The sequence below is a fragment of the Amblyomma americanum genome, chromosome 4 (assembly GCF_052857255.1).
Source record: "Amblyomma americanum isolate KBUSLIRL-KWMA chromosome 4, ASM5285725v1, whole genome shotgun sequence".
NCBI classification, from domain to species: Eukaryota; Metazoa; Arthropoda; class Arachnida; order Ixodida; family Ixodidae; genus Amblyomma; species Amblyomma americanum.
Genome location: NC_135500.1, coordinates 82243515 through 82269723, shown reverse-complemented (window position 1 = coordinate 82269723; position 26209 = coordinate 82243515). Strand labels below are relative to the sequence as shown.

Genomic DNA, 26209 nt, shown 5'->3' with positions numbered 1-26209 from the left:
GCTGGTTCGCTCGAAACGAACGCGCGCGCCTCGCTTCGCTGGAGAAAGTTTTTTTAAAAACTGTCCCCGACTCCGGACTGAGACGGTCAGGGACGCCTAGTGCATTACGTTCTGATACTTGATGTGATTCATGTGGGTACACCGCGCATGTCGGAATTAAGGCATGTTCCCTAACCAAGAGAGGTTGTGCCCGTCTACACCTCCATAATTTTCTCGTGTAATGCAAACTCGGTATGAACTTCGGATTTCCTTTCACAAGGTGTGCGCCACGACTGGCACGTAAGGAGCCGCGGGGAGCGTCTGGCACGCGCCTCGGCGCACGTGTATGCACAAGACGTGCTGTTTCAAGCGTGCCAAATGGCCGCCGACCGACCTCGCCGGCGTGCGATTGTTTTGCTCTGTGCTTGGAGAGGCCGCCGCGTCGAGGCGCGCACGTCGCGCCTCCTTCTCCTCTAGCCGATGTTATTATTTGACAACGTCGCCGACTACGCGGCCTGCAGTAATCCGCATTTGGCCGTGCTTGAGTCGCGACGGAGCGCACACTGCTGTGTTGACCGTGTTTTATCCGATCCCGTCGTCCGATTGCGAAAAAGTGCGCACTGTTATCTGGGGCCGCCGATCCGGAGCCTGCAAGTCGCACGCGCGCGTAGGCGCCTCGCACCCCCCGCAACCACTGCTGCTTGTTAGCCACCTACGGTGGAGCGCTGGTGCTCGCGTAGGCTCATTGTAGTCGGCGTGTGTTCCGCGTGCGTGTGTGTGTGCGTGTGTGTAGCGGACGTCGTTCGTGGAACTGTACAGTCGATGATCCCTCGATCTTCTCGTCGCCGCTCCTGGTGCCGCGAGCGCACTTGCCAGCGAGCCGCGCCGCTCGGAGCGGCCGGAGCATCGACGACGCGTAAGTGCATTGTATACGTCCTGCCCGCAGCCGCCACCCTCGTGGCGTCCTGTGTCACGTAGCCAGCGCTCGATCGCGACCGCTTTGTCGCTGGCCGGCGCTCCTCGGACTCGTTGGCAAGCGCGGTGGGCTCTCCTAATCGGCCAGCGACGTGACCGACTCAGCGGGAGTCCTCAAGGTCTCTTCTCGATCACATTCGCGGCCGTTCGCAGCCAGCGCCCTGCTCTCGCCAACGAGGCCGGGGGCGTCCTTTTTTTGACCGGCCGTCGAGTACTCGGGCGTGTTGGCTTTGTGGCGGCGGTGTGCATGCGCTTGACGCTTGCGGATGTGCTTTCCATGCAGCATCCTGAGCGTGGCGCGCCGCGTGGGGACGGGGGTCAACGACATCACTGCGACGTCGTCAGGTGAGCACGTGGGGGCGACTCAGCGGCATGCCCGCTGCCCAGGGAGCGGGCTGGATTCTCACCCCGCGCTCTCGCCAGTAGGCGGACCCGGCGCCTCTGCGTGCTTTGCCTGAGGGGTGGTGGAGGGGGAAGGATGCGGGCGACGAGAAAAAAAAGTGTTGCAGCTGTTACTTCTTTTCTCTTTTTTACTGGCGTCTTGATGCTCCACGTGTTAATTGAGTCGCTGGTTCTTGCCAAATGCGCTCTTTTTAGTGCGTTTTATTCTGGCGCACCAGCTGCGCGGGGAATGGTCTCTTTTCCTCGTTTAACTGGCGGTCGGCACTGTAAATTCCGCACACGTGTACTCGACAGGCAGGTTCGAGAGAAGGTTTTTTTTTTTTTTTCTCCTCTCGGAGCGTACCCTTCCTCGCGAAAATTGTCGCGGTCAGCAGATTTGCTGGTGTGCAGCATGCGTGCCGGCAGCGATGACCGGTGCTGTCGTTGTTTATCCGTTCAGTGCCCGCTAGACTACATTGCAGCCGCGGGCCTTTGGGTTTCTCATTTCTATGCAAGTTAACGCCCTAGCAAGCTGTACCACTTGCGAGTGAGGGCATCGATGCTGCCCGACTTGCACTGGAAACTGCGTACGTCATCTCATCAAGCTTTGTTGCCTATGTTTCCAAGTTAGATCAAAAGCTTAATAGCACTGCAAAATGTACAAGAAAGGCTTGAGCCGTAACGTCGTGGAACTCATATTCGTAAAAGGCATGAGCTCTTTACGACGAGCAGTTTAATGAAACGCACAGCTTTTTGCTGTACTTCTAGCAATGCTGCTATCGTGCAAGCCATTTGTACTAGCCGACCCATATATGTGAACCGACACTGAATTTTATTGCTTGCTGCCAATCTAACTCTGACAAAGACTGATAAAGTCTCACAGTTTTCACTTTAGTGCATCAAGCTGTCATAAAAAACAAAACATTCTATTTGCCAGAGTCAGCACAAGTGCTCATGAAAAGCTCATATTATGTGGTCTGTTGGATAGCGGTAGCAACACCGGAGAGCAAGTGCAGGTTCGAGCACTTAAGGGGGAGCTGTGAAGGTAACACAAAAGTCAGTTTGTCTCTGAAGTTGTAGTAGGTTGTCATTTGTCTCCTAGTCTGTGTTATTTTGTTTGGTTAAACTGGACAAACGTGGCTGTATGCTCATTTCCTCATGTCGGATGACTGACTGTTCTTCTGTGGTTGACCGCACACTAAAATCTGGATGAGTCCACTTTGTTGTGAAATCCCCCATGCGGCGTGCTGCTCATTCTGTAATGAATAAAACAGTACGCTAGAGTGCATAGTCTGGCACAAGAGCATATAAAGAGAGCAGTGACGAAGCGAGGATCAGCTGGGAGCTGAATAGGAGCATGACGTCGAGGAAGCATTAAACTGACGTCGTGATTTAAGCAAGGTCGAGCAAAGTGTAGTAGAGGTTTCATGTAATAAGTGCCCCTTACTTGGCTGCACAGGTGCGCCATAACTAAAAAGAAAAACACATAGGAAAAGCATTTGGCATGTAGCCTTGACAACTGGGCAGAGTAGCACTGCTATACTCATGTCGGAGTGCCGGTTTGCTGAAGCAACTGCTATGACTAACTTCTACTCAATTAGCAGAAATTCATGTGTTGTATGAACTGATTCATTTCCTGGGATGTCTTTCAGGCTAACACCAGTGTTGAAACAGTTGAAAACTTTATGTGGCTGTTGTAAAAATTTCATAGAGGATTGGGCTGCACTGAGCACAGGGTGCAAGTCAGCTGCAGTTAAAACGAGATTGCCATTTGCTCCAATTGTTTCAATCAAAATTTGCTGCAGTAAACGCTTCTTAATGCTGTTTTGTGTTTCCCTGAAGAACTCTCTCTTAAACTTTCATGTTTTGACCTAAAACTGGAACGTTCATTTTGCATTTGGGACACATGCCAGAAGTGGTGATTCTTGAACAAAGCGAGTTTTCACATGCGAATATTTCAGACATTTTAGTCAAAAGATTGAGTGTAGCTAATCTCCCGGTCCTCTGAAAGCTCTGTGGTGACAAATGATTATTTGTGGTCTGCAACCGTACTTAAATTGACATGGAAATGCTGTTAAGAGCATATTGAAGCCATTTAATTTATCTACTTGAAATTTTAGGTGCCAGAGTAGTGCAGTGAACTGTGAAGCATGCCATAATGAAGGGCCCTAGGGTAATTTCAACCACTCCAATTTCCTCAACATGTATTGGAACCCTAGTACATGGACATTTTTGCATTTCATCACAGTTGAAACGTATCCGCTGAACATGCAGTCTGTAACTGATGCTATCAGCATTGCTTCGTAACAGTACATATTTCGCATTCTTATTGCATATCATTCTGAATGAGAAGTTCCAAAGGTACCCCTTGATCTTTACTACTTTTACGGACTGGAGTTGGCCAAGTTTTTTCATTACTTATGATTAAAATTTATTTTCGTTATCTTGCTGTTTTAATTGTACAATTGGTGCAACCTGCATAAGTAAAAACTTGTTAGTGAGCTCAGGGATTGCAATATTCAGTTTAGCACTTAGCCTTTCAGTAGCTGTCACTCACAAAGGCGTCATCCCCTTAGCATATTGGATCGTGCACACGAATGCTCTCTTTCATCAAAACATAATGGAAGACCCATAGACTATTGCATTCTCATTTGAAAATGTGCCATAATTAGACGGAAAATATTTCTGAAATCTTATCTTTTTTCAGAATGTATGCATTCTGCCCGTGTTGGCACAAATTGATCTGTGAATAGTTCTCTACAATGCATCGGCGTTTCATGTGGAGGTTATGGCTGAAGCACCTGTACGCAGTGCACATTCCTATAAATGGTCCTTGTTTATGGCGGTTGGCAGATGTGACAGGACAAATGTGCGTCCTCGTTAAGAGAACACGTCTGGACTTATCGCCCTCCAGCATCCACGCGAGAACACAGTGCCACAACGTTGCAAGTGCTTGACCCCCAGTGATACGTGTCTGGCACTCCTGGCAAACACGCTCGCTTTATCACCCATGACACGTTTGCTGTCTGGCGGCAGTGGCTGCCTACTGTTGTGGTCAGGTTGTTGGGCGTCACGTAGCGCCTGCTTCTTTTGGCACTTTCGTGTCATTTGAGATATGCTGCGCTAAAAGGGGGAGCCCTCAAGTATATGTGGCCTGTGTCACTCAGAGCTCCAGGACTGTTACGTGCCTAAGAGCGCTGCTTCAGAATGAACCCCCCGTAAGTGTTGTCCGTAGATTTGGATTGAGCAAGGTCATTTCAAGTGGCTTCTGGAGTCAACTTATTTTGGCTACCTTTTATATGGGCAGGAGTAATGGCTCATTTTAGGAGACAATTCAGTATGCCTTATATACAATAACAGTTTTGTCACTGATGGTATGCTGTGAGTCAAGACAGCTAATTGACTGCAGTACACAAAACAACAAGTGTATGTATGTGCAAGGAGAGTTCATTGTTGCCCCTGCCTGCTGTCAGGCATACTGCGATGTCGGGCCTGCCAGTCTGAATGCTGCAGTTGCACGCACATAGAAAAACAGACTTGTTGTGTTTGCTCTGAAACAAAGGGTGCTGTCATGAAGGGTGCGGCAGTCTGTGTTGACAAGGAATCTGGTTGTGACCTTCTAAATTTCCTGCAAAATGATGTCAGACTATAAAACAGTTTGTATTATCACAGCAGTGCTTGTAGTATGTTAATGTTGTGCTGACTGCAGACACATATTTGATGCTCCCCTGCTAGGCCAGTGGGTGTTACTGTGGGCTGCAGTGTTTTATTTGTGGACCCTTTGAGAAATAAACTACTTGGCTTGGCGACGAAATTTAAATGACGCTTTTTCATGTTGTGCTTAATCTCTTACGTTGCTCGTATAACCGAGGACTGGAGCATTCCTTTAGAATTGCACATACAGTAATGCACATTATCTCATGATGTGTGTCTTCAATGTGTGCCTTACTGTAGTACTGTGTGGACATGGTGTTCTATGGCATAGCATGCAGTCCACTGGAGCGAGTACACATTTGTGCAGCGCCTTCATGCTTTGTTCCTCCATGCAGATTCATCATGACATCCTTGCGTGGACAAGTCGTCCAGCTGTACAAAAATGTGAGTGCCACTCTGCCCTTAAGTCACCTTGCTGGCATTCTTACCAGCAGTACAGTACTGACAGTCCCATGTTGGTGAATTCAAGTATTACAGAAACTTTGGCTTGTTCCTGCCTTTTCATGTTCTCCGAGATTCTCGGTAGCTAGGCAGGTTGTCATGTGTGCTCTGTGAAATGTGTCAGCATTTTGAGGTTTCCTGGATGAATGAATCACTTTGAGTGCTTGAGTACAGAAAGTCGCATACCAATATTGTTCTTCTGTTTGTGCTGTGTTGATGTTGCGAGACAGCATCTGTGGGGGCACTTAGAACAGTGCACTTGAAACTTTACATACACGGTGCAATCTACTGCCACACATTATTGCAACATTGTTAGGTTCCAGTGCTTGCAACCTTGTGTCAAGTATCAGCAGCCAGCTACTTCTCGAGATATGTGTGAAGTTTGTGCTCAGAAATGTGATTGTGTTTGCACTGTTGTGAAGGGGTATACAGTGTGCCTTAACCACTGCTGGTGCATTTCTGTTTGCTTGCTAGTAACAGGACTTGTATGTCACTGATGCACACAGATGCATCATTCTCCACCTTTTTTGTAGTCCATAAAAATGTGATGAGGATACCCTCGTCTATGCATCATAGTGACCATATGATGACATTGACCCTGGTTGAGTTTGACTCCTTGTTGGCACTGTAAGCTAGGCCATAGCACTGAGCTGATGTTTGTTCTCAGACTGACATCTACTGGGACAACTCCCCGCAAGCACCCAGTGTAAATTTTTAGATCTGACCCTTGAGTCAACATCTGTCCTTGGTTTGGAACCTTTTAAAGCAAACTGCCCAAATGAATTGACAGTGTCCATTTTATCACGAGAAACGTTGTGCAGTTTTGCGTAAAAATTCTTTAATGTGGACAGGGAGCCAGCTTTCTTCTTTTTTTTCATCTGGACCTTAACACAGCTATGTGCTAAAGACCATCACAATGCACTGGGGACACTGGACTTTGAACAGTTTTGAAATGCAGTTGGTCACAAGTGCTTCAGTCTGCACTTGAAGCCTTTCAGCTAGACTCCAATGAGTGGTTGCTCGTTCCATGCTCATTGTTTCCTTAGCTTTACATTTTTCTTTAATACAGTCGAACCCGGATATATCGAATTATAAGGGGATCGAGAAATAGTTCGATATAGCGAAATTTCGATATACAGATTGAGGCTTATTAAACTGCACTCCAGATCATGACAAATTGTGGCTTACCAATCGCAAGAGTCATGAACCACAAAGTCCAAGCACGCAACGTGAAAGCACTTTATTTCATGGAGAAAAAAAAAATCACTACTTTTCGACGGCTTTTTGCTGTGATTAATGAAGTTGAAAACGCTAGTCTCGATCTTCTCGAGACTGTCCAGGTGGGACAGCCCGGTACCTTCTCTATCGCTGCAACAACGCCGAATGAGGCTGGACACTGATGCTAGTTCAGCGGCTGTGCACAGGTGCATCTCTTCTCAAATGCAGTTGTCCTCGTCGCTGGAATCGCCTTCTTGGGCGCCAGCTATTCTGGCCACAATGTCCTCATGAGTGAGGTTATCTACACCCTGAACTTTGCTGTCAGCGTTGATGAAGTTTGATCTTGAATGTAGCTAGAGGTCAAACAAGGAAATGACGCCTGTCTCACATGTCTGGTGGACACTGGAACCAGGCCTGTAAGGGAAGGAAAATGAAATGGAAATTGGTTTTAAGGAAAAGAAATTACACCTGTCTCATACATCTGGGTGGACACCTGGAAGGGTTCCTTAAGGGTAGGAAAGTGAAATAAAGTTGGTTTTAAGGAAAGGAAATGATGCCTGTCTCACATATCTCACAGACTTGTAATGAAGGAAGTTAGGAATTGAATTGCTCCTGGTTATGGCGGCATCACTGAACTCACAAAACTGAAGTACTCAGCTTAAATTAAACTCTGAGTGAGTACATTGAGCACTATTCAAAGGTGTGAAAAAAAAAAAAAAGAGATGAATAAAACTCTGGGGATGTGGAAACTATGCTGTAAGGGAAGGAAAGTGAAATGAAAGTTGGTTTTAAGGAAAGGAAATTATGCCTTTCTCACATATCTCTGAAAGAAAATGAAAGTTGGTTTTAAGAAAAGCAAATGATGCTTGTCTTACATTGTGCTATTTCCTTTCCCCAAAAAACCAATTTCTTTTTCATTTCACTTTCTGATATTATCTGCAGGGATTGTGTCATGGGTTGGGTTGGGTCCTTTGGAACAGGATTTGGTTCCATATCTCTGCAAACAACGAGCAATAATACAGTTGTAAACATCACTGGAGCTATATTAAATATGTACTGTCTTGCGTGAACATCTTTCATGTCGATTCCAAGAAAGCAGGATGTCTAACAAATAAAACAAATGCCTACTACTGTGTGTGTGTGTGTGTGTGTTAGTATTGCTATTTATGGAAACCACCAGTTGCTCGACCACAAACATAGCCAGGGAGATGCAGCTTTTTGCATTCCACCAGGGTTAACCAGAGCTAACCACCAGCAATTTTTTTTTACTCTTTGGAGGGCCATTTTTCCTTACCTCAAGGTGGTAGGTGCCCGGTCGCCATGAGGTATGAAATTGAGCTGCCAAGTGCTACGTCACAGCTGCCACGTTAAGCCTAACCATAACTAAGTATTAACCTAATTAGGCGGTATTGGTGTCTAACATATTCTATTCATCAAGTCCGTTACGAATATGCCATAAGTTAGATCATGACATCATCAGTTAATTATAAGCAATTATATTTAGGCCTAACCCTAATTAAATATTAAGTTCATTAGTTAATATCGGCATCTAACGTGTTGTGCTCGTATAGAGGATTCCAAACATTTATTTATTATTTATTTTACAGGTACTGCCAGCCTTATTATCAGGCCTTGGGCAGGAGTGAACACAAATCAACAAATTCAAAAACATCAAAATCAGCAAACAAGATACAGGACACTGAATAATAAATCAGAACAAAAACAAACACACAAGATACTATATACAACATGAATTTCATTTTTGTGGAGGGAGGCACATGTCACTCAGGATTTATGTGCAAGTGCACAGAGGAATGACGAAACCGTTGGGCAGTCAGCAGTGTCGGCGGATAGCGCATTCCAATCGCAAATAGTGCGCAGAAAAAAGGAATTTTTAAATGCGTTAGTCCTGCACAAAAAATCTAGGACTTTTTTGATGCGATATGAGCGCGTAGAGTGGCGGTTATCTGGCAGAATGTATAAACTTTTGTCTATTCCCAACTGGTTATGATAGAGTAAATAGAAAAATTTCATCCTATCCCTGTAACGTCTCAATGTGAGACTTTCCAGTTCTGCAGCTTCTAGAAGTAATGATGGTGACATGCGCCAGCTAGATGAGTTAAAGATGAACCTAGCTGATTTTCTTTGAACTTTCTCAAGTTTGGTAATATTAGATTGTGTATGTGGATCCCAGACAATCGCGGCATACTCTAGGACGGGTCGGATAAATGTTTTAATTTTAATTTCAGGTAAAGCGTTCCCTAACATACGCCTTAAAAATCCAAGTTTCTTCGTAGCTCTATTGTAGGTGTGTGTTACATGTTCATTCCGCCTAAGATCTGATGAAATAATAACTCCTAAGTATTTGTATAACTCCTAAGTATTTGTTTTATGATGACCTCATTAATTACGGAGTTATAAGTGGTTAAACAGTCACGTGAATAGTTATTATGACATCACAAAATCAGTGATTTCACCAATCAACTACCAATTCGATATACTAATGACGTCACCAATCAGTCAAAAATTGGCTTGCTATATAGATTTACTATGGGGGCCGCCATCTTGAATTCCTCGGACTGAAAATTTCACGCCGAAGGGAGGTGGTAGCAGACCCCAAGATATAGAGAAACATGATGAATAAGAACTGAATGAAATCTAAGGTCTGACGAAATCTCGTCTGGTCGGGTAGTAAGTAACTCATTTCAACAGAAAAAAAAAAGGCAGACGCCGACCAAAGGTTTTTGTCAAAACAGACATTTCGGCTTCCATACGGAAGCCTTATTCACTAAATTTTTATTGTAGAACCGCAACGCTTAAATAGGTTTCAATAATCGTCCCAGGCATCTTGCATAGGTTGGCGGGAGATTGCCGTATCTCCAGGTCATCTGGGAAACAGCTTCTATGATCGCCAAAGAAAAGAACTGGCTTTCACTACAGTATCTCAAGTCCTTGGTGATTCAGACCACCGAAAAAAGACAATCGTAACATCGGCAATCTCCCGCCAACCTATGCAAGATGCCTGGGACGATTATTGAAACCTATTTAAGCGTCGCGGTTCTACAATAAAAATTTAGTATGGAAGCCGAAACGTCTGTTTTGACAAAAACCTTTGATCGGCGTTTGGCTTTTTTTTTTTTCTGTTGAAATGAGTTACTTACTACCCGACCAGACGAGATTTCGTCAGATATTAGATTTCATTCAGTTACGTCGGTCGTATGGCCAATCAGTTATAACTCAAATCCGCAAGTACGTTTCCATGGTCGTCCGGTTATCTTCGTTCAAGGATCATTTGGCTTTCAACCTCGCCTGCAAAGCAAAGAATTCGATTCCCAGATTGCTTCGCTTGCTGCGACCTGTCAACTCCGCATTTGGACGCAGCATCATAGCAAGAGCAGAACGGCAACTTCTACAAGCCAGGATTTTAGACTGCAAAGACACAACCAGGTACCTTCAAAATCAACTCTTCTTTGCTCGTCGCAGCCTTGAGTACATATGCCCGAATGAGTTCGCGAGCATTCAACTGCATGCCAACTACAAAGCTAGCCTACAGTCCCGTCAACAAGAGGTGGCCCACAGAAACAAGCTCATCAGACTGATGCCTCGCCACAAGGAAGCCAACCCTGCCAATTTCCAAGGCGGCACCCGTTCGACCGTATACAATCTTTCTACCTACAAGCCAACTCAACCCGAGCTAGCCGTGCTTGAGCTTGGACTAAACTGCAACGTGGGACCTGCGCTGGACAAAAGAAATATAATATGTGCTGTCGAACGTGCAAATGGCAAAATGGACCACAGTCGCCGTGATGAGGCACGAACACGGGCAGTGAGCATTCTTGCTAAACTTCCAAGCCGACAGCCCATTCACATGCTCGCTGAGGAACGCAGTGCTGTCAACAGCCTGCGGAGGAACCAGCATATTGTTATCCTCTCTACCGACAAGGGTAATGCCACTGTCATGTTGAACTGGACAGACTACGATAAAAAGATGCTGGATCTTCTGCAGGACAGGAGCACTTACGCCGCTCTCAAGAAAGACCCTACATCTAAGTTAGAACAAGAGCTGCAGAAACTACTTGTCGACGTGTTCCACTTCGTACCACCTCACCATAATTCACTGTACTTCAGGCTCCTCTGCCACAATGGGTCCGCACCTGCGTTGTATGGCTTGCCAAAGATCCACAAGGAGGGCGTCCCTATGTGACCGATAGTGGACGTCACCCGTTCCCCCTTGTACGAGCTCTCGGGCTACCTTCACCGTATCTTCGCGCCGCTAGTCGGGAAAGGATCCACGTGTATACGGAACTCGTACGAGTTCATCGAAAAGGTGCGTGACATTTTCGTGGATGACGATGACTTAATGGTGTCCTTCGACGTCAAGTCTCTGTTCACAAGCGTCCCTGTGGATCTAGCGGTGGATGTATGCGGCACTGCCCTTCACTCGGACAAGAAGCTCGGCGAAAGAACACCTTTCGAGGCACCGGACCTGTTGAGGCTCTTGAAATTTTGCCTAGAAAACACGTATTTCGTCTTCCGAGGCACCTTCTACAAACAGGTGCATGGAACAGCAATGGGCACGGCCATTTCGGTCACGGCTGCTAACCTGACCTGGGAAGCTATAGAAAACCAATCTCTGGCGTCATTCCAACCTCGGCCTAAGATCTTTCTTCCTGCGATATATTGATGATTGCTTTTGCATCATAAAAAAGGATGCACTCACCGCCTTCACATAGCACATCAACAGCATCGCTGAGGCTATTACGTTTACTGTTGAGGAGGAGGTTGCCAACCGTCTGCCTTTTTTGAACGCGTCAGTAGAGAGAGATGGCCGCCGCCTTTTGTTTCAAGTTTCCAGCAAGCCCACCCACACGGGCAGATACCTGCATTTTAACTCTGTTAACCCGGCATGCCACAAACGTGCAGTTGCGGCTTCGCTAATTCAATGATCCCGAAAAAATCTGCTCAAGGCCTGAAGATAGTGCCTCGGACTTGATACAAATGTGTCGTGATTTGATGAACTACGGCTACCCTAGGAATTTTTTGGACTCCGTTGTATGTCGCTTGGTGCGGTCATTGGAACCGGTCGGCAGCCATTGCAAAGCATGTGTCGCCATACCTTATGTACCGGGCATAAGTGAAGCACTGGGACATGTCCTGCGCACATATGACGTGTACATTTCCTACGTTCCCGCCCGCAAGTTACGGCACGAGCTCGTGAATGTCAAGAACAAACTAAAGAAAGAAAAATTTCCGGGTGTTGTGTACAGAATCCTCTGCGCCAAGTGCGACTATGTTTACATTGGCGAGAGCGGGAATTTTCAAAGGCATCTGAAAGAACACGTGTCGGACGTGAAAAACAGGAAAGTCACTTCCAACGCATTTGCGGAGCACGCTGTATCGGCAGGTCATGATATCTGCTGGGAAATGGCTTGCACGCCAGTATCTCGAGTCCTTGGTGATTCAGACCACCGAAAAAAGACTTAATCGTAACATCGGCAATCTCCCGCCAACCTATGCAAGATGCCTGGGACGATTATTGAAACATATTTAAGCGTCGCGGTTCTACAATAAAAATTTAGTGAACAAGGCTTCCGTATAGAAGCCGAAACATCTGTTTTGACAAAAACCACTGGTCGGTGTCTGCCTTTCTTTTTTTTTCTGTTGAAATGAGTTAATAAGAACTAACGCTGTTAAAAACCCAGCAGAAATGCGCCTTTTGTGCTAGTTGTGCCGGTCGTGGGGTGCCGCGGGCGCAACCACCGTCTGGCGCTTGAGTTCTCTCGTCTGCCTCACCAATGAGGAGGCACTGCCCTCACGACCGGTTTGACTGGTTTTCTCTCCCTCTTTTTCCTGAGGAGGCATGGCTTGCAAACGTTGCCGCTTGCCTCCGTACCGTGCCTTTGGGGAAAGCGCACGTTCCAGGGGCCCAGCACAGCGTTCGAAATATCGAACGGCCGGCGAGACTGGAGTTCGATATAGTACGTAACTGTCCTATGCTTTTACATAGTATTTTCAAGCGGATAATCATTGTGTTCGATACAGCCAATAATTTGAAATATGCGGGTTCGATAAATTTGGGTTCGACTGTAGTGCAATCAAATCCTGAGGATTTGTGCTATACAGTGTTAAAATATGTCCAGGGCATCTTTCTTTTATTGAGTGATGAGCAATGTAGGTGTCTTTCTTATTAAAAAAGCAAGCTTCCGAAAGACATGCATTTTCCACATTTTGAAAATAAGCCAGCCCCTTACAGCATCAGTGCAGACAATGCGACACTCTGTTTGTCAATAACTATTCCTGCGTGTGCCCGTCTTGGAACTGCTAGTAAAATACTAATGCACTTCATTTTGTATCGACACTTTGAAGTCATTGGGTTGAATGTCCTGTGCACATATGTTGCAGTCTCCCTGGATCCATTCATATGCCTCTAATGTGAAGCAGGGACCTTCACTCCTAAAAAAGCGAGTTTTGTGGACAGCAAAGCAAACTGTGAGGAAAATCATTGCTTGCACAAGCCTTATGGTTAAAGCCCTTTAGTTTTCCACGAGGAGGAGCAACCTGTACTCAATTAGCTTTTCAAACTTGCACACTACATTCACGTTCGCCCTTCTCACCACATTGTGCTAGGTGCATATCTATAGACCATACTTCCCAACACTAAAACATTGAAAATGTGAAGGCCAAAGCCAAAAATGGTGAAATTTCAATGAAAAATTTTACTTTATTACTTGAAAGGTTGTATTTTTATTCACAAGTTGTTTTACTATGAAGAGAACATCTTAAAACGCATTTAAAAGCGGAAAATTGGATGAGGAAAAAATATACTGCTGCCTTCGCCCTTTGGAAAGAGAGCTGCTTGTCATGGCTCTTCCCACATTGGTTGCAGTTCTTGATTGTAGCAAAAATTACCCAGCAGCAAATTTAATAGCAAAAGTTTGCACGCTAATTGTTTTCCTTAATATTTTTCAAATTTAAGCACTGCTTTTTGTCAGAATAAAACGTTTATTTTATGGCTGCGTTTTCTTTAAATCTTCCTTTAAAAAAATTACCAACGGCCGCTCGCCGTGCAGATAAATGCTCTCGGGCTGCCTTCGTCCTGTTATTGGCTGATTCCTCATTGCATCAAGCAGCGACGTCTTATCACTTCGTCATTGTGACATCACTGTCAATAACTTTTGATCGATTTGTCATCGTTCCATAATACGGCCCCTGGTCACTGTTCAGACTGTTCTTGAGTGTGATAATTTTTCTCCAGCCACCAGATGCTGGCAAACTCGCATGTCGTCAAGCGCTCTTGCTTGACGGCCTGCTTGACATATATAACCTTGCTTCATGCCCTTGGAGCACAGCTCTCCAGTTGAGGTTTCAGCTGCTGTGATACAGTCGTATGCAACTTAACTCTGCAGTGAAGCTCCGCCCACATTCAGGACCGGTGCACAGAATTCCTCCACGACAAAAAAATTGTCTGTCGTTAAAACTTCTCTTGTCACCTAAACAAAAAGCTAATTGTGAAAAAAAGTTATAAGCTCTAGAATTTTGATACCTGGCTTGTTTAATACAGTCAAACATTAAAAAGCTTATTTCGTTTATTTTTGTGACTGGCTAGCGGAATGATACAGTATGCCGTGGACTGTGGCCGTCTGCTGTTTTTTTTCTAAGTTGTTTCCTGCTATAATCAGGTCAACCCAGCGCTGGCTTCCATGTACTTGTCGGTCAAGTACATGATACGCAATAAGGTTAGCAGAGGTGCAAAAATATTTTAGTTTGAGCAACTTCTGTTTGTGGCAGTTAAGCTTTTAGGTTTTTCCTAGAATTACATATCTGCTTTGTTTCTGCTGTGCTGCCATTTGAGTTGCATCATCTGTCCTTTAGATCTAATATTAATATATACTGCATAATTGTCTGGAACTCTTCAGCAACATTCTTCACCTTCACTGCAGCCGACCCCACCTATCATTACTGTGTGGGAACAGTGTTCTGTGCTAGGTGGTGCTATTCCTTCAACTGCAGCACAGCATTTTATTACTTTTAAAGAAACCTTTAGCTTGGGCCAAGGTCAGCTATTTTTTTATTTAGACTCATGAGCAGTGCAAATATAGCATGATCAGGCTTTTGCTGTCCTGGTTTTGATAAAATTTGTCCAATTTTCAGTGAAAGATTTACAGAAAATTTTCTTTTCAAAATTGTGGAATATCAGTTTTACACACCTGTAGGAGTCTTGGTAGATTAAAGAGGTGTGAGCTATGAGTCATGGCCTCCAATATCGGGCATTGTGGCATGGTCTGCTAAACCCTGCTGCATTGTCCACTCTTGGGGGGCTATGTATGGACACCATGAATGCCACAACATTAATGGATTGCACTGTAGCACTGAACCCTCCTTGCTGTGTCGACCACTTGTGGCAGCATGCTGTGTGATGTCAGAGTGGACAGAATTTTCGAAACATTTGTCAGACTACGGTGTTTCCTCACACCAATTATTTGAAGAATGTTCAAAAATTTGTGAACATCTTACAATGATTTCGAATATTTTTGAACCTGCACTATTTGACTTGTTCAGTGAATCAAATAGTAGGAGATTTGAGGAGTTTTTTTTTTTTTCAGACATGAGCCAAATCCCCATTGACAAAAGCTGAGTAAAGTGCAGAATATTTTTCTATCCTCAGCAACGCAATGGGTGGTGCTTTAAAAAGCGAGTTGTTTGGCCCATCTCATTTTCATAGCTTTGCATAGGAACAATATATGGGCGAACTTACAATTACAGCTTAATTTTACACAATTTCGGGTTCTAAATTGGGCTCATTTCAAAAAAAGAAAAATTTTGATTTGCTGTCTGAAAATTTAGAGTATTCGCACGACCCTAAAACTGATGTTTAAAGAAAGCTGCCCTCTAGCTGAAGGTGTACACAAACATCTATGTGATACGTGGTCCATTTTATGGATATGACTTTTCCTTTCAGTGCGCCTTTTCCTCGCATTTCACAAGGCGTGGCTCCCATATTTTAAAACTGAGCCACTATAACAGCTAGCCCAACTTTCTGTACTTACCTGAATAACATTTAACAGTAAACAGACTGCATGCATGATTGCATGCATGCGTGCCAAATGAAAGTTTTTTTTTTCTTGTTTGGCTTCGAGAGTTTTGAAGCTGGACCAGTTGGTGGAAAATAATGTTCAGAAAAACACCATAGACACAAGGCAGATAGGCAGAATGTACTGTTGTTTTTGTATTTGCATGCCATGTCTGCGCACTTTCTCTAAACATGGCCGCCCTTTCTTCTCTCATCTGCAAGAGCAGGATACACGTGCGACATCGGGACAAGATAATAGGGTGCAGCTTCGCATGTACCAATGGCACAATTATCAACATCTGCAAAAAAAGCTTTGCATTGTGATTTAGCATCCTTGGCTGATCAGTGTACGGAAAACACAAACCTTAAAGGGGTCATGACATAGTCTTTAAAAAAATAGTGCTTTTACGTTAAAGCTACTAGGCACGGCGTTTTTATGCGTATTTAAAAAGAGAAGGAGGACTCTGTGCGTGCATTTGAGCTACAGATCGTAATTTGAAGTTATCAGCTCCCAGCCCCACCCACTGGCAGTGACGGCCGTTTTGAAGCAGCCTGAGTGACATTGTAGACTGGCAGCGTCATCTGCTACAAAACTGAGTGTGTGCGCCTACTCGAGTCCGGTTGTGGCACATTGTGAAGTCGCCAGGACCGGGCAAAAGCTGCACAGAAAAGGGAGGGACGCAAGTCTTTGTTGCTTTTGTCCCCCTCAAACTTCCCCCCTTCAACCCACGGTACCCCAAGCCTGAACAAAGAACAATTCACTCCCCTACGTTCATTACTCATTACCCGCAGTTCAGTCGCTAGCAAGCATGTGACCATCAATCGATGTCGTCACAGACCACGAGCGTGCCAGTGTTCCCTGACTTCCACACACTTGAGGACAACTTTTAAAAATTTAATTACAAATTACTCGCTACACCAAATGAGCTCATATTTTGTGAAGTCGCTCCCAGATGGATAGCGAACAACATGCTATAAAGAGCTTGAGTCTGAAAAATGGTGTCATGGCCGCTTTAATGAATGTGGACTGCCCTGTTGTCAGCCCTGTTGTCGCCGCAGTAGTTTTAGTTTGTTATATGATACCAGTATGCCCATTTTTACTCACAGAATACCCCTGTGGACTTTTTTGCTTACCTCATGAGTGAAGAAACTGGTTGCTTTGCAGGTTTAAACAGACATGTACATGTTAACACTTGCAGTCTATCGCACATGAAAGTACATTTTTAAATACGTTTTCGGGCTTGAAAATATTGTCCAGTAGAAGTTCACCATTCATTCGTCCTAGAAACAATCTTGTGGTCGTGCTGACCCACAACCACTTGCACCTTGGCCTAGTTGTGCACCTGTGGTGTTTGTGGGTCCTGTTAAGTGCTGCAGTGGGTTTTCAGTTGTCATTAGATTTTAGTTGGTAGCTAAATTGCTAGACTTAATAGTTTCACTGATGCGGATTGCTTGCCTGAAGACAGGAGACGTTCACAGAGTACCACTGTTATGACTTCTTCTTGGCTATTTATTGTCTTTGTACTGCGGCATTTCATAGAGTTTCTAGACATCACAACAATCGAGGCTGACAGTGAGCGTTCAGGTACTACACACACATATCTATTTTTTTATTAACTGCATTGTCCCTATAGATGCATGAGCATTACAGAGCAGGTGTGGGTGTTATGTTTAACAGTTGAACAAACCAAAGCAAGTGAAAACAAAATAACAGAGCTAACAGAAAAAAGGAAAAATGAAACAGTTCTTAAGGAGAGATGTTGAGAACTCAACAAAAACAAGAAAATGCATAAAAAGTTACATAATAAAGTCATTGACATGACTGCACAGTCTGATTGATAGTTGAAGGAATAGTGAAAGGGACAGCCTATATTGATAGGTTACCGCATTCTAATGACAAAGACGCTAATTTCACTCGAATTTGGGCTTTTATAAGCCAGAAAAGGCAAAAAGGTTAAATCAAGGCATCGCCACCACCGGCCATTTATAATAGCAAACTGCAGTGTGTTGACAGTTCTTTGCATGCAGAGCCATTCACTTCCTGACGGCGATAGCAGAGTCCTTGGTCTTGATGCCACAAGTTTGAATCGTGTGGCAGGAAAATTTTTACAGCCAATTTGCTCGACAATAAATGCCTCTTTTGCTGCCAGATGAACATCATATTAGGCAGAAAACCATAGAATGGATTTTTACTTACAAATTAAATTGGAAGGAGTTAAAATTTTAACAAAGTGTATGGTACACTAAGTGCTGGCATCTTGAAGGCAGCTGTGTCTTGTGCTAGTGTAGACCGGTGTACTGGTTCACAACTGGTGGCAGCACAACCAAGTAGGGAACAAGGGCAGGGCAGAGAGTATAAAAGCTCTGCCTGGTTCTTTGTTTTTGGTTACTTGTCTCAGCTCACAGGCACAGCTGTTTTTCACCCATGCTAAGTACTGCAGAAGTTTGGCAGGCAAAGATGTGTCAGACTGCTAGAGTGATAGATTGATTCTCATGACTAAGGTGTCTGCTTGGACTTCCCACAGCTGCTGCACCTTGGGCGCGACTACCCAAAGGGCTACGACTACTTCCGGAGCCGGCTGAAGGCAGCCTTTCTCAAGAACCGCGACGTCAAAGACCCTGAGCAGTTGACCATGCTGCTTGCCCGAGGACAGTACATCATCAAGGAACTCGAGGCCCTCTACATGCTCAAGAAGTACCGCACCCTCAAGAAGCGCTACTACACCGACCACTGATGGTCGGCCTCTGTAATAAAAGGACTCGCGCTCCTTGCCACCCTTGTGCTTCGCTGCAGCCAAGGCATGAGGCTAGGCAGTCTTGGCACCCTGCCTTTCAAGCATGCACGGCTGGCTTGCCCAACGTTGCTGCCTTGTGCATACTGAACTGTTGTGTCCTTAAGCACTGCCGCTTAAAATAGATGTGCACACCAATAAAAGAAATCGTAACTACTTGGTACTAGGGTGCACGCCTCTTTTTTCCAGCCAGTGTGAGAGACATGTGCAGGAACAATAAAGTGGATGAAATGAGGAATGCTTGCATTTCTACTGAAACACAAACTAGAAACCATGAAATGATCATTTTTGTGGTGTTTGTTTAGACGTGTGCAACCAATCGGCAAAACAGCAGTAAAATGCATGGAAGCATGATTGCTTTATCCTTTGAATTGCATAGCAATGAGTGCTGTAGTGAATGCAAATGTAACATGGATGCAATTTAATGTTAGTCACAAACCAACTAGTAAAAAGGCTTTGTTAAGAATAATGGCAGTATAACTGTCCAAACGGGGCATGGTTACTATTACTTTAATAAAGATAAGGATGTCTCATACCCTGCACAGAGGCACTGCTTTTCAGAAGTCTCGTGATATGCCACCGATTTAATCAACATCAACTGGTCAGAGCACATGACAATTCTAGTGGTTTTTCTTTTCTTCACTGCAAACAGAATGTTGCTAGTCGAATCCAAAATTACATGGACAGACTAATTGGAAATAGCATCTGCATCAGAAGTACTTGAATTATAATCACTTAATTGCAACTAAGCATGCAGCTTAAAAATCAAAAAATAACGCTGTACTTAATTCATCCCTCGAACTTTTTTTTAACAAGTGCAACTATACTAGAGCAGTACAGTCTGGGAAATAAAATGTGCAGGCACCCAACAACATGAGGGAGTGTTTACTCCTTAAGTGTCTTTTCATTCTCCTTTTTGTTCATGCTTCAATCTTACTGATAAACATCCCCTGTACTTTAAACCTGGGTTTGTTATTACCAGTGATTGCCATATTTTTAGTCCGATGAAGCGTGGTGCATCAGTTTGCACACCGGAGTAACGATCCATTCCCAGGCTACAGTGTGCAAGTACTGGTCTCTGTCATAGACCAGATGCACCCCGATGAAAACTGAAAAACCCCTTATCAGTGTGCTTTAGTTCAATGCTGGGCTAACAACATACGTTTTCCTGACTGATGGATCTTTGTGTACTAAAGCTGTAGGAGTGGCAACGGAATACACAAATGGAATAAACCCTATCTAACTAAAGTAAAGGGCTCCGGATAAATTTTCACAGCTTGGAGTACTTTAATGCGTACTCAAATCGGTAGCGGATTGCTGTAGCCGCTCAGCCACTTCAGCAGGATATAATCTCCTCTACCAGCATAGGTTGGCACACTTACTCGCGAGTACACTCATATCGCCTCACTTGGTGAATGGATGCGCGTGTGAGTAGATGAGTGGGTTGTGGTTGTGAGTGGTGAGCGGGCACGACAGCGAAGTCTGCCATGTGTCTTTCGCGACAATGGTATTCGCTTGCCTATTTTCATGCTGTGGACAGCTGAGGTGAGAAAATATTTATTGCCGAGGGCGCTCGAGGCAGCACTAGGCACCATGCCGGTGTCTTTTGAATGACCGAAGCAGAGGATTCCGTGGTGCGGTAATGACAGTGGTTTGTTCCCATTTGCCTTACTAGTTCACCGGTGACATGGGCGCAGGCCCTTCGCAGGTGCACTGAGCCGCTACGGGTTGTGTTGTATCCTTTGATCGAATTTCGTATTGCCACTGCAAGAAAAGTAGATGTCTTGTCAGGCGTCATACACAGGCCGAGCTCATATATGCAGAGTTTCAATGCTTGCTACTGAAACAATTGTCCACTTGTCGGCAATAATTAATAAGCATAAGGTGGGATCTTGAGTACTGCAGCAGACATTAGGTTTTTCAGTGCCTGGTTGTGTGCATTGCAGTTCTCCGAGTAACTGTAATTATTTGATTGGACCGAACTTGGAGCCAGCAGGGCCTTCCATTGCCCAGGCAAGGAACCTGACCTACTTGGATCGGCTCTCAAACTGCATAAGCTGGGCCCAAGCTCGAAAACAACATGAAAACCAAGCGCGCCTTTTGGTAATGCCAGAGGCTCTTGTTTCTATCATATACTTGAAGGAGTCCTGCGATGCAAATCAAGCATGTGGTTTTATTCTTCATATGCATAGCATGACACATTGTGTTGCCTTGACACCCAAGGAGATAGCCGAAAGGGTAATATTTGATGCTTCAATCTCTGCTTCAGAAATGATTGTTTCATGGTGATGGTGACGAAATGTTGTGGCTATTTTTGGCACTTGATATGAGGCGGCCACCAAACTGGCCGCTCCATTCTTGATTGGTTGGGCATACCGTTTGGACTAATTATTCTGTACTCAGGAAAGGGACCCAAATTATGTCTCTGAGTATTGTTTTGCTCAAAAAAAAAAAGAAAAATCAGCATTAAAATTAAAGCTAATAAAATTGAGAGAGGGGCGACAGTTTTCGTTTCGCTTAAAAGTATAGTCACGAGTGCAAGCATGAGCTGCTGTTGAAACTGCCGATACTGAGAAAGCAGAGAAAAAAAAAACCGTCTGATAGACACCATAGCCAAAAATGTGACTAAAAGGGAATAGGAGAGGGGCACGGGGAGCTCCACTATAGAACTTTACATAAACAGGTCGAAGGCTGCCGGCATGTTGGACACTGGACTGCGCTCGTAGAAGAGGAAAGAGATGAGGATTAAGCTCCCCCACACTATCCCTAGAGTCCAAAAAAAAAAAAAAAAGGTTTCTGAGGCTCACGAAGAGGCTCCCGTCCACAACCTGTACGCGGAACGACGACGCTGGCAATTTGGGCTGCGGCAGGCTGCCCTGGCAAGTCAACAACTGCATCTAAGCTTTCGCTGCATGCGTGCAAGGCACACTTCTGATTTGTGGTGCCAAATCTTCAGCACTGGATGAGTGAAATGCGATTTCACTTTGTGTTTGTACCTTCAATATTGTAAATGAAATCACTTCTGTTTGCATGCTTCTATTTCAGCAATTCTGCCCACACTCATTTCTGGATAGCATGGGGAATCCTTTGAACTGGATACTACAGTTTCCTCTTAAGAGCTTGTGGGCAGAGCTCTTTTCCAGTAACATCCTACTGCTTCAGAAGACCATGCACTGCAAAATGGCTGACAAGCTATCTGCATATGCATTCTTCCATGAAAAACTTTTCCTCGACCAATGACGTGGCGGACTACGGGAGAATTAGGCGCAGTATTAGCACCTCCTATGCCCTCGCAGATGCATACGTGGCACCGGCCTCAAGCGAGAACACCGTGCTGGTTTCTCAAGCCTCCTTCAGACAAGGATTGTGTGCATCACAAACGTACTACATGGCAGGCATGCCCATGGATTGGTCACACATACCTGCTCTAGCTAGAGGAAGCCAGCCCTGCTCTTAACTATGCCCCAAAGTAAGCCCAAGAGGCTGTTGTAAATTTAAGGAATTGATAATAGTCACTCCCCTTTGTGTCCTTCTTTCGTGGGGCAAATCTGTGTTCCAGCCATTTCCCTTTCTATGCTAAACTCGCTCAATCTTTTCAAAAACACTCGATTTCCGATGCTGCGAAAGGTCCGAGCGTGAGTGAGTACGAGTGAGTGGCCATTAGTGTGTGTGATCGAGCCACCTCTCGTGGTGCTGAGGAATGTCCACCGATGACAGGTATGTGCAATACCAGTATATGTGCACGCAGTGGCCAGAGCGGCTGCGTTTCCTCGGTAATGAGAAGCCACACAACTACTGTAACACGCTGTGCTAATATGCTACATGTTACACATATGCAGATCACTTTAATGTGAATAAATAGAGTGACCTCCCATTAAACACAATAGAACCAGCAAAGAAAAAAACACTAGCACCAGAGAAAAAAACACAGTATGGCACTGGACTAACAACAGAGGTTTTATTGAAAAGCAACCATACAATGCATGCTTGCCAGGCACACAGCAACACGAGGCGAGTAAGTGCATAAAACTATAAACAAACAATGAAGCACCCAGCCCACAGATGAAGCATTTTCACCTTTTTCTTTTTCACACATGCATGCTACCTTTCAGAAACATAAATTCTTTATACATTAGCGTAAGGACGTAGCACTGATGCAGGTGTCACAGGTTCAAGTATGTTTGACATTCACTAACTAGCCTAGATGGTTATTCTGTTAAATCCCATTAATTTGAGCTGACACTTTGGTCTCGTTGATATCATGCATTGAAAGCTCCACTTAACATGAACTCTGCATAGCTCATTCAGAGTTGACTATATTCCCTAACAACAAAAAATTGCATTTTCAAGGAAGAAACAAAAGTATGACATATCTGTGATAAATAAAAGCTGAACAGTGTGCAGCGGGTGTGTATTAACAAATAAATAAAGCAAAAATTAACTAACTGGTCTCCTTGAAAACCACATGCATTTGCAATGAAAGTTGAACATGAACTCAAAGTTTCGATTGCAAAGATCATTCAGTGAAACCACCATTAGCATCATTTGTAGCCTCTATATGGTTCTTGATGAAACAAGTCACAAGAGTGCCACAAAAATGGCTGGCTGGCTTTTCAGCCAGCCACCCTTGCGTCATGGAAGCTGTGTGTCCAACAGTCCTGCCGGAAGGTGCGCAGGCAGCCTCGGGACGGCATTTCTCGTCTAAGGCATTACCAACACTACCAGCACCTCAGCATATGCAGCAGCATCGACTTAAAGTTCTTGAGTGAAAAAGTGGGACACCATGGCCCCTACTCACAGGTGAAACGCGGCATTATAACACGACCACCATTCATTTTTCCAGTTTGCTGCTCAATGTTGGATGAAGTTCTTTTTGTACGAAAACAAAGCCACGCACTTCTGTGTGCTTTCTGCAAAGCGGGCACTCTTACCAGACAATTCTGCTGGGCTCTCAACTGTCCTGATGGGGACCGCCGCGGTGGCTTCGGCTGCTGATCCCCAGGACTCGGGTTCGATCCCGGCCGCGGTGGCTGCATTTTGTTGGAGGCGAAATACAAGAACTACAATGTGCTGTTCGTTGTCAGGGCACATAAAAGAAACCCAGGTGGACTAAATTAATCCGGAGCCCTCCACTACGGCAGCCTTCCGCTTTGGGGTGTTAAATGCAACAATCTTTTTTTTTTTTTCCATAATGCAGGTCTTGCAAACACTAAGTCTGACGGTGTGCCTGTGACCATCAAGCCAATAAAAACAGCATAAAACGTATTTTTTTTTTTTTTGGCCGAGCTGTCAGCATTACAAACTCCTGGCTCCCTACTGCCTTCCCATTCTTTTTGTTGCTGTTACCAGTGAGACGTCGTCTTGAAAATATAGATGACGCACTATATATTTCTCGATATGGCGTCGCAGCTGTCTATAAAAGACGCTTGGATACTGCCTATGCAAATCACTTCGTCGCTTATCACACTGACTCGACTTTTAAAATACGCGCGGGAAGGAGGCATGCGCAATGTGCGCGCTTCCAACGACAGTTACGGCCTGAGGTGCTCCCACACAGGGCATGACGAGTTCTTTGCGGCTCTCGAAGCACCCTTTAGCAATTTCAGGCACCGAGAGCAAAGAAATTGGTAATTTTCGACGATTTCCGACTCAGTTGGTACCGATGAATTTCGCCAGGTGTGGCCAGCTGCGCATGTCGCTGAGGCCGTCCGTCTCGCCACCTGACGGCCACTTTTGCAACAAGACCGTCCAAGAGCTGAGCAGTGCGACATCTCTGGAGGACGTGGGATAGTTCTCGGTACTGTACTCCTCTACGCGGCTCTGGACCATCGAAACCACGCACGAAATGTATGTAGTAAACATTCAACCTTCCAGCTGCTTCTTACAGCGCATGTTGACTTTTAAGCTCCTTCAACTGGATGTTACCGCACTGAATGCTACGCGAGGCTTTGGAGAAAAAAAAAAAAATGATGGTTGTACTCCTAACAAACTTGGCACTAACTTTTTTTGCGGTGCGCATCATGCTGTTCTAACGACCGCGTTATAGCGTCATTAATGTTCGTTGACAGTTTACTTTACCGCCGCGCAGCGGCGAGCGCGCCATAATGTTTTCGTGAGAGTGCTAACGCGCGGAAAACTGCAAGATGGTGGGGCTTGTCAGCCATTACTTGCGCTACTTAGCGGACGTCCCTTGCTCGTCCGCGCACGTTGCTGCCGCGTCCACGCAGTGTTCGCTTCATCGTTGCTGCCAGCACCGCTCGAACAAACTCCAGCAACGCTTGATGTTGCCGCCCGCCATGGGCGAGAAAATAGGTCCAACTTCGGCACGCACGGCCGAAGCGCCCAAAGCGTGGCAAAGGGCGCGATTTCGCGAGCGGCACCTGTCGACCGGCCGGAGAACGGCGGCGGCTTGGGCCTCGCGGTGTCTGCGACCTGGCGCTGGCTGGCTCAACTACATGAAACCTGCATCTCATACCGAATAGAATACTTTTTTTTTTTCCAGCTCCATTTCCGCGGCACCAAGTGCCAAGCCAGTAGTGTACAGCTGTTCGTTCGCTAGTCATCGCTCATCGTGCAAGGAGCGTTGTGCATGTCTGTCCCCAAGCCTAACCCTCGCTACAAAACAAAACCTACTTCCCTTGCATGGGAAGCTAGGAGACACGGTGTAGCGCATACGGGCCTTAATTAGTGCCTCTGTTTACTAATCTCCTTCACGCGTACCAAATTTCCGCCTCGCTAGTGCTTCCGCGTTCTGCCCCCGTGACATCGTCCCAGGCCCCCCAGCGTTTGGAACTTGGCCACTGCGCCGTCCATTCGGATCCGATACACGCTTCCCCAAGCATGTGTGTCGAGCAGAGAACCGAAAAAGCTTGCGATAAACTTCCACCTGCTACACCTGTAGAAGCCCAGATACCTTTTTTTTTTTTTTTGAAGTGGTCAGGCTTTGTGAGACGACGCAATAACCTCGACAATGTAGTTGTGCGACGCTTGTAGCATATCATGTTATTGAAACGGCCGGGAAATGCGTACAGATCCAGACTGGTAGGTTCAAGCCAAAATGCAGCAGACGCAGTGACATATGCGTCGGAAGAACGCACTTCTGACCCCCGTTTTCAGTCTTTCTGACCTACGCCACCTACGCTTTCTCAGGCGAGCGGGGAGAGGGGGGCGTGGCCATGAGAGGAAAGGCGCACTCTGTGTGGACACCTAAACCGCTCGTGAAGGGAGGGTGGACGAGAAAAAGTGCAGCTGCATGTTTGTGGGGCACAGGAGGGGTGTGCTCAAACCACCCGGATCGGAACGGGCCATGCGGTTGCACTATGCACGCAACTGCACACTTCATACTTGGTGGGGAATAAAACCACATATAAAACATATCGCATGCATTATTTCTGTAGAATATAATAATAATAATAATTGGTTTTTTGGGGAAAGGAAATGGCGCAGTATCTGTCTCATATCGTTGGACACCTGAACCGCGCCGTAAGGTAAGGGATAAAGGAGGGAGTGAAAGAAGAAAGGAAGAAGAGGTGCCGTAGTGGAGGGCTGCGGAATAATTTCGACCACCTGGGGATCTTTAACCTGCGCTGACATCGCACAGCACACGGGCGCCTTAGCGTTTTTCCTCCATAAAAACGCA

General features: G+C 45.4%; 2 protein-coding genes and 1 long non-coding RNA gene across 11 annotated transcripts in view; 2 read left to right on the top strand and 1 right to left on the bottom strand.

Annotated features, from left to right (window-relative positions):
- Positions 1-471: 471 nt before the first annotated feature.
- On the top strand, positions 472-18733 carry LOC144128086 (electron transfer flavoprotein regulatory factor 1-like). Of its 3 annotated transcripts, XM_077661161.1 has the most exons (4): positions 472-895; positions 1238-1299; positions 5385-5433; positions 18304-18733. In XM_077661161.1, exons 3-4 carry the CDS (start codon positions 5392-5394, stop codon positions 18511-18513), a joined length of 252 nt encoding a protein of 83 aa, XP_077517287.1. In that variant the 5' UTR covers positions 472-895; positions 1238-1299; positions 5385-5391; the 3' UTR covers positions 18514-18733. The 3 variants fall into 3 exon arrangements, with proteins under 3 accessions (XP_077517287.1, XP_077517288.1, XP_077517286.1); XM_077661162.1 differs by lacking the exons at positions 472-895; positions 1238-1299 and adding an exon at positions 1806-1922; XM_077661160.1 differs by lacking the exons at positions 472-895; positions 1238-1299 and adding an exon at positions 4478-4553.
- Positions 6985-24862, bottom strand: LOC144128087 (uncharacterized). Its single transcript, XR_013313678.1, has 3 exons — positions 24738-24862; positions 23502-23600; positions 6985-7122 (listed from the first exon to the last, which is right to left on the bottom strand). It is a non-coding gene; the product is annotated as an uncharacterized LOC144128087 (long non-coding RNA).
- LOC144128082 (uncharacterized) overlaps positions 24301-26209 on the top strand; it is a 180823-nt gene continuing 178914 nt past the window's right edge. For all 7 annotated transcript variants that reach the window (XM_077661152.1, XM_077661150.1, XM_077661149.1 and 4 more), the window contains exon 1: positions 24301-24417. The gene's annotated coding sequence lies outside the window, so the exon portion shown is untranslated. The remainder of the gene's footprint in view (positions 24418-26209) is intronic.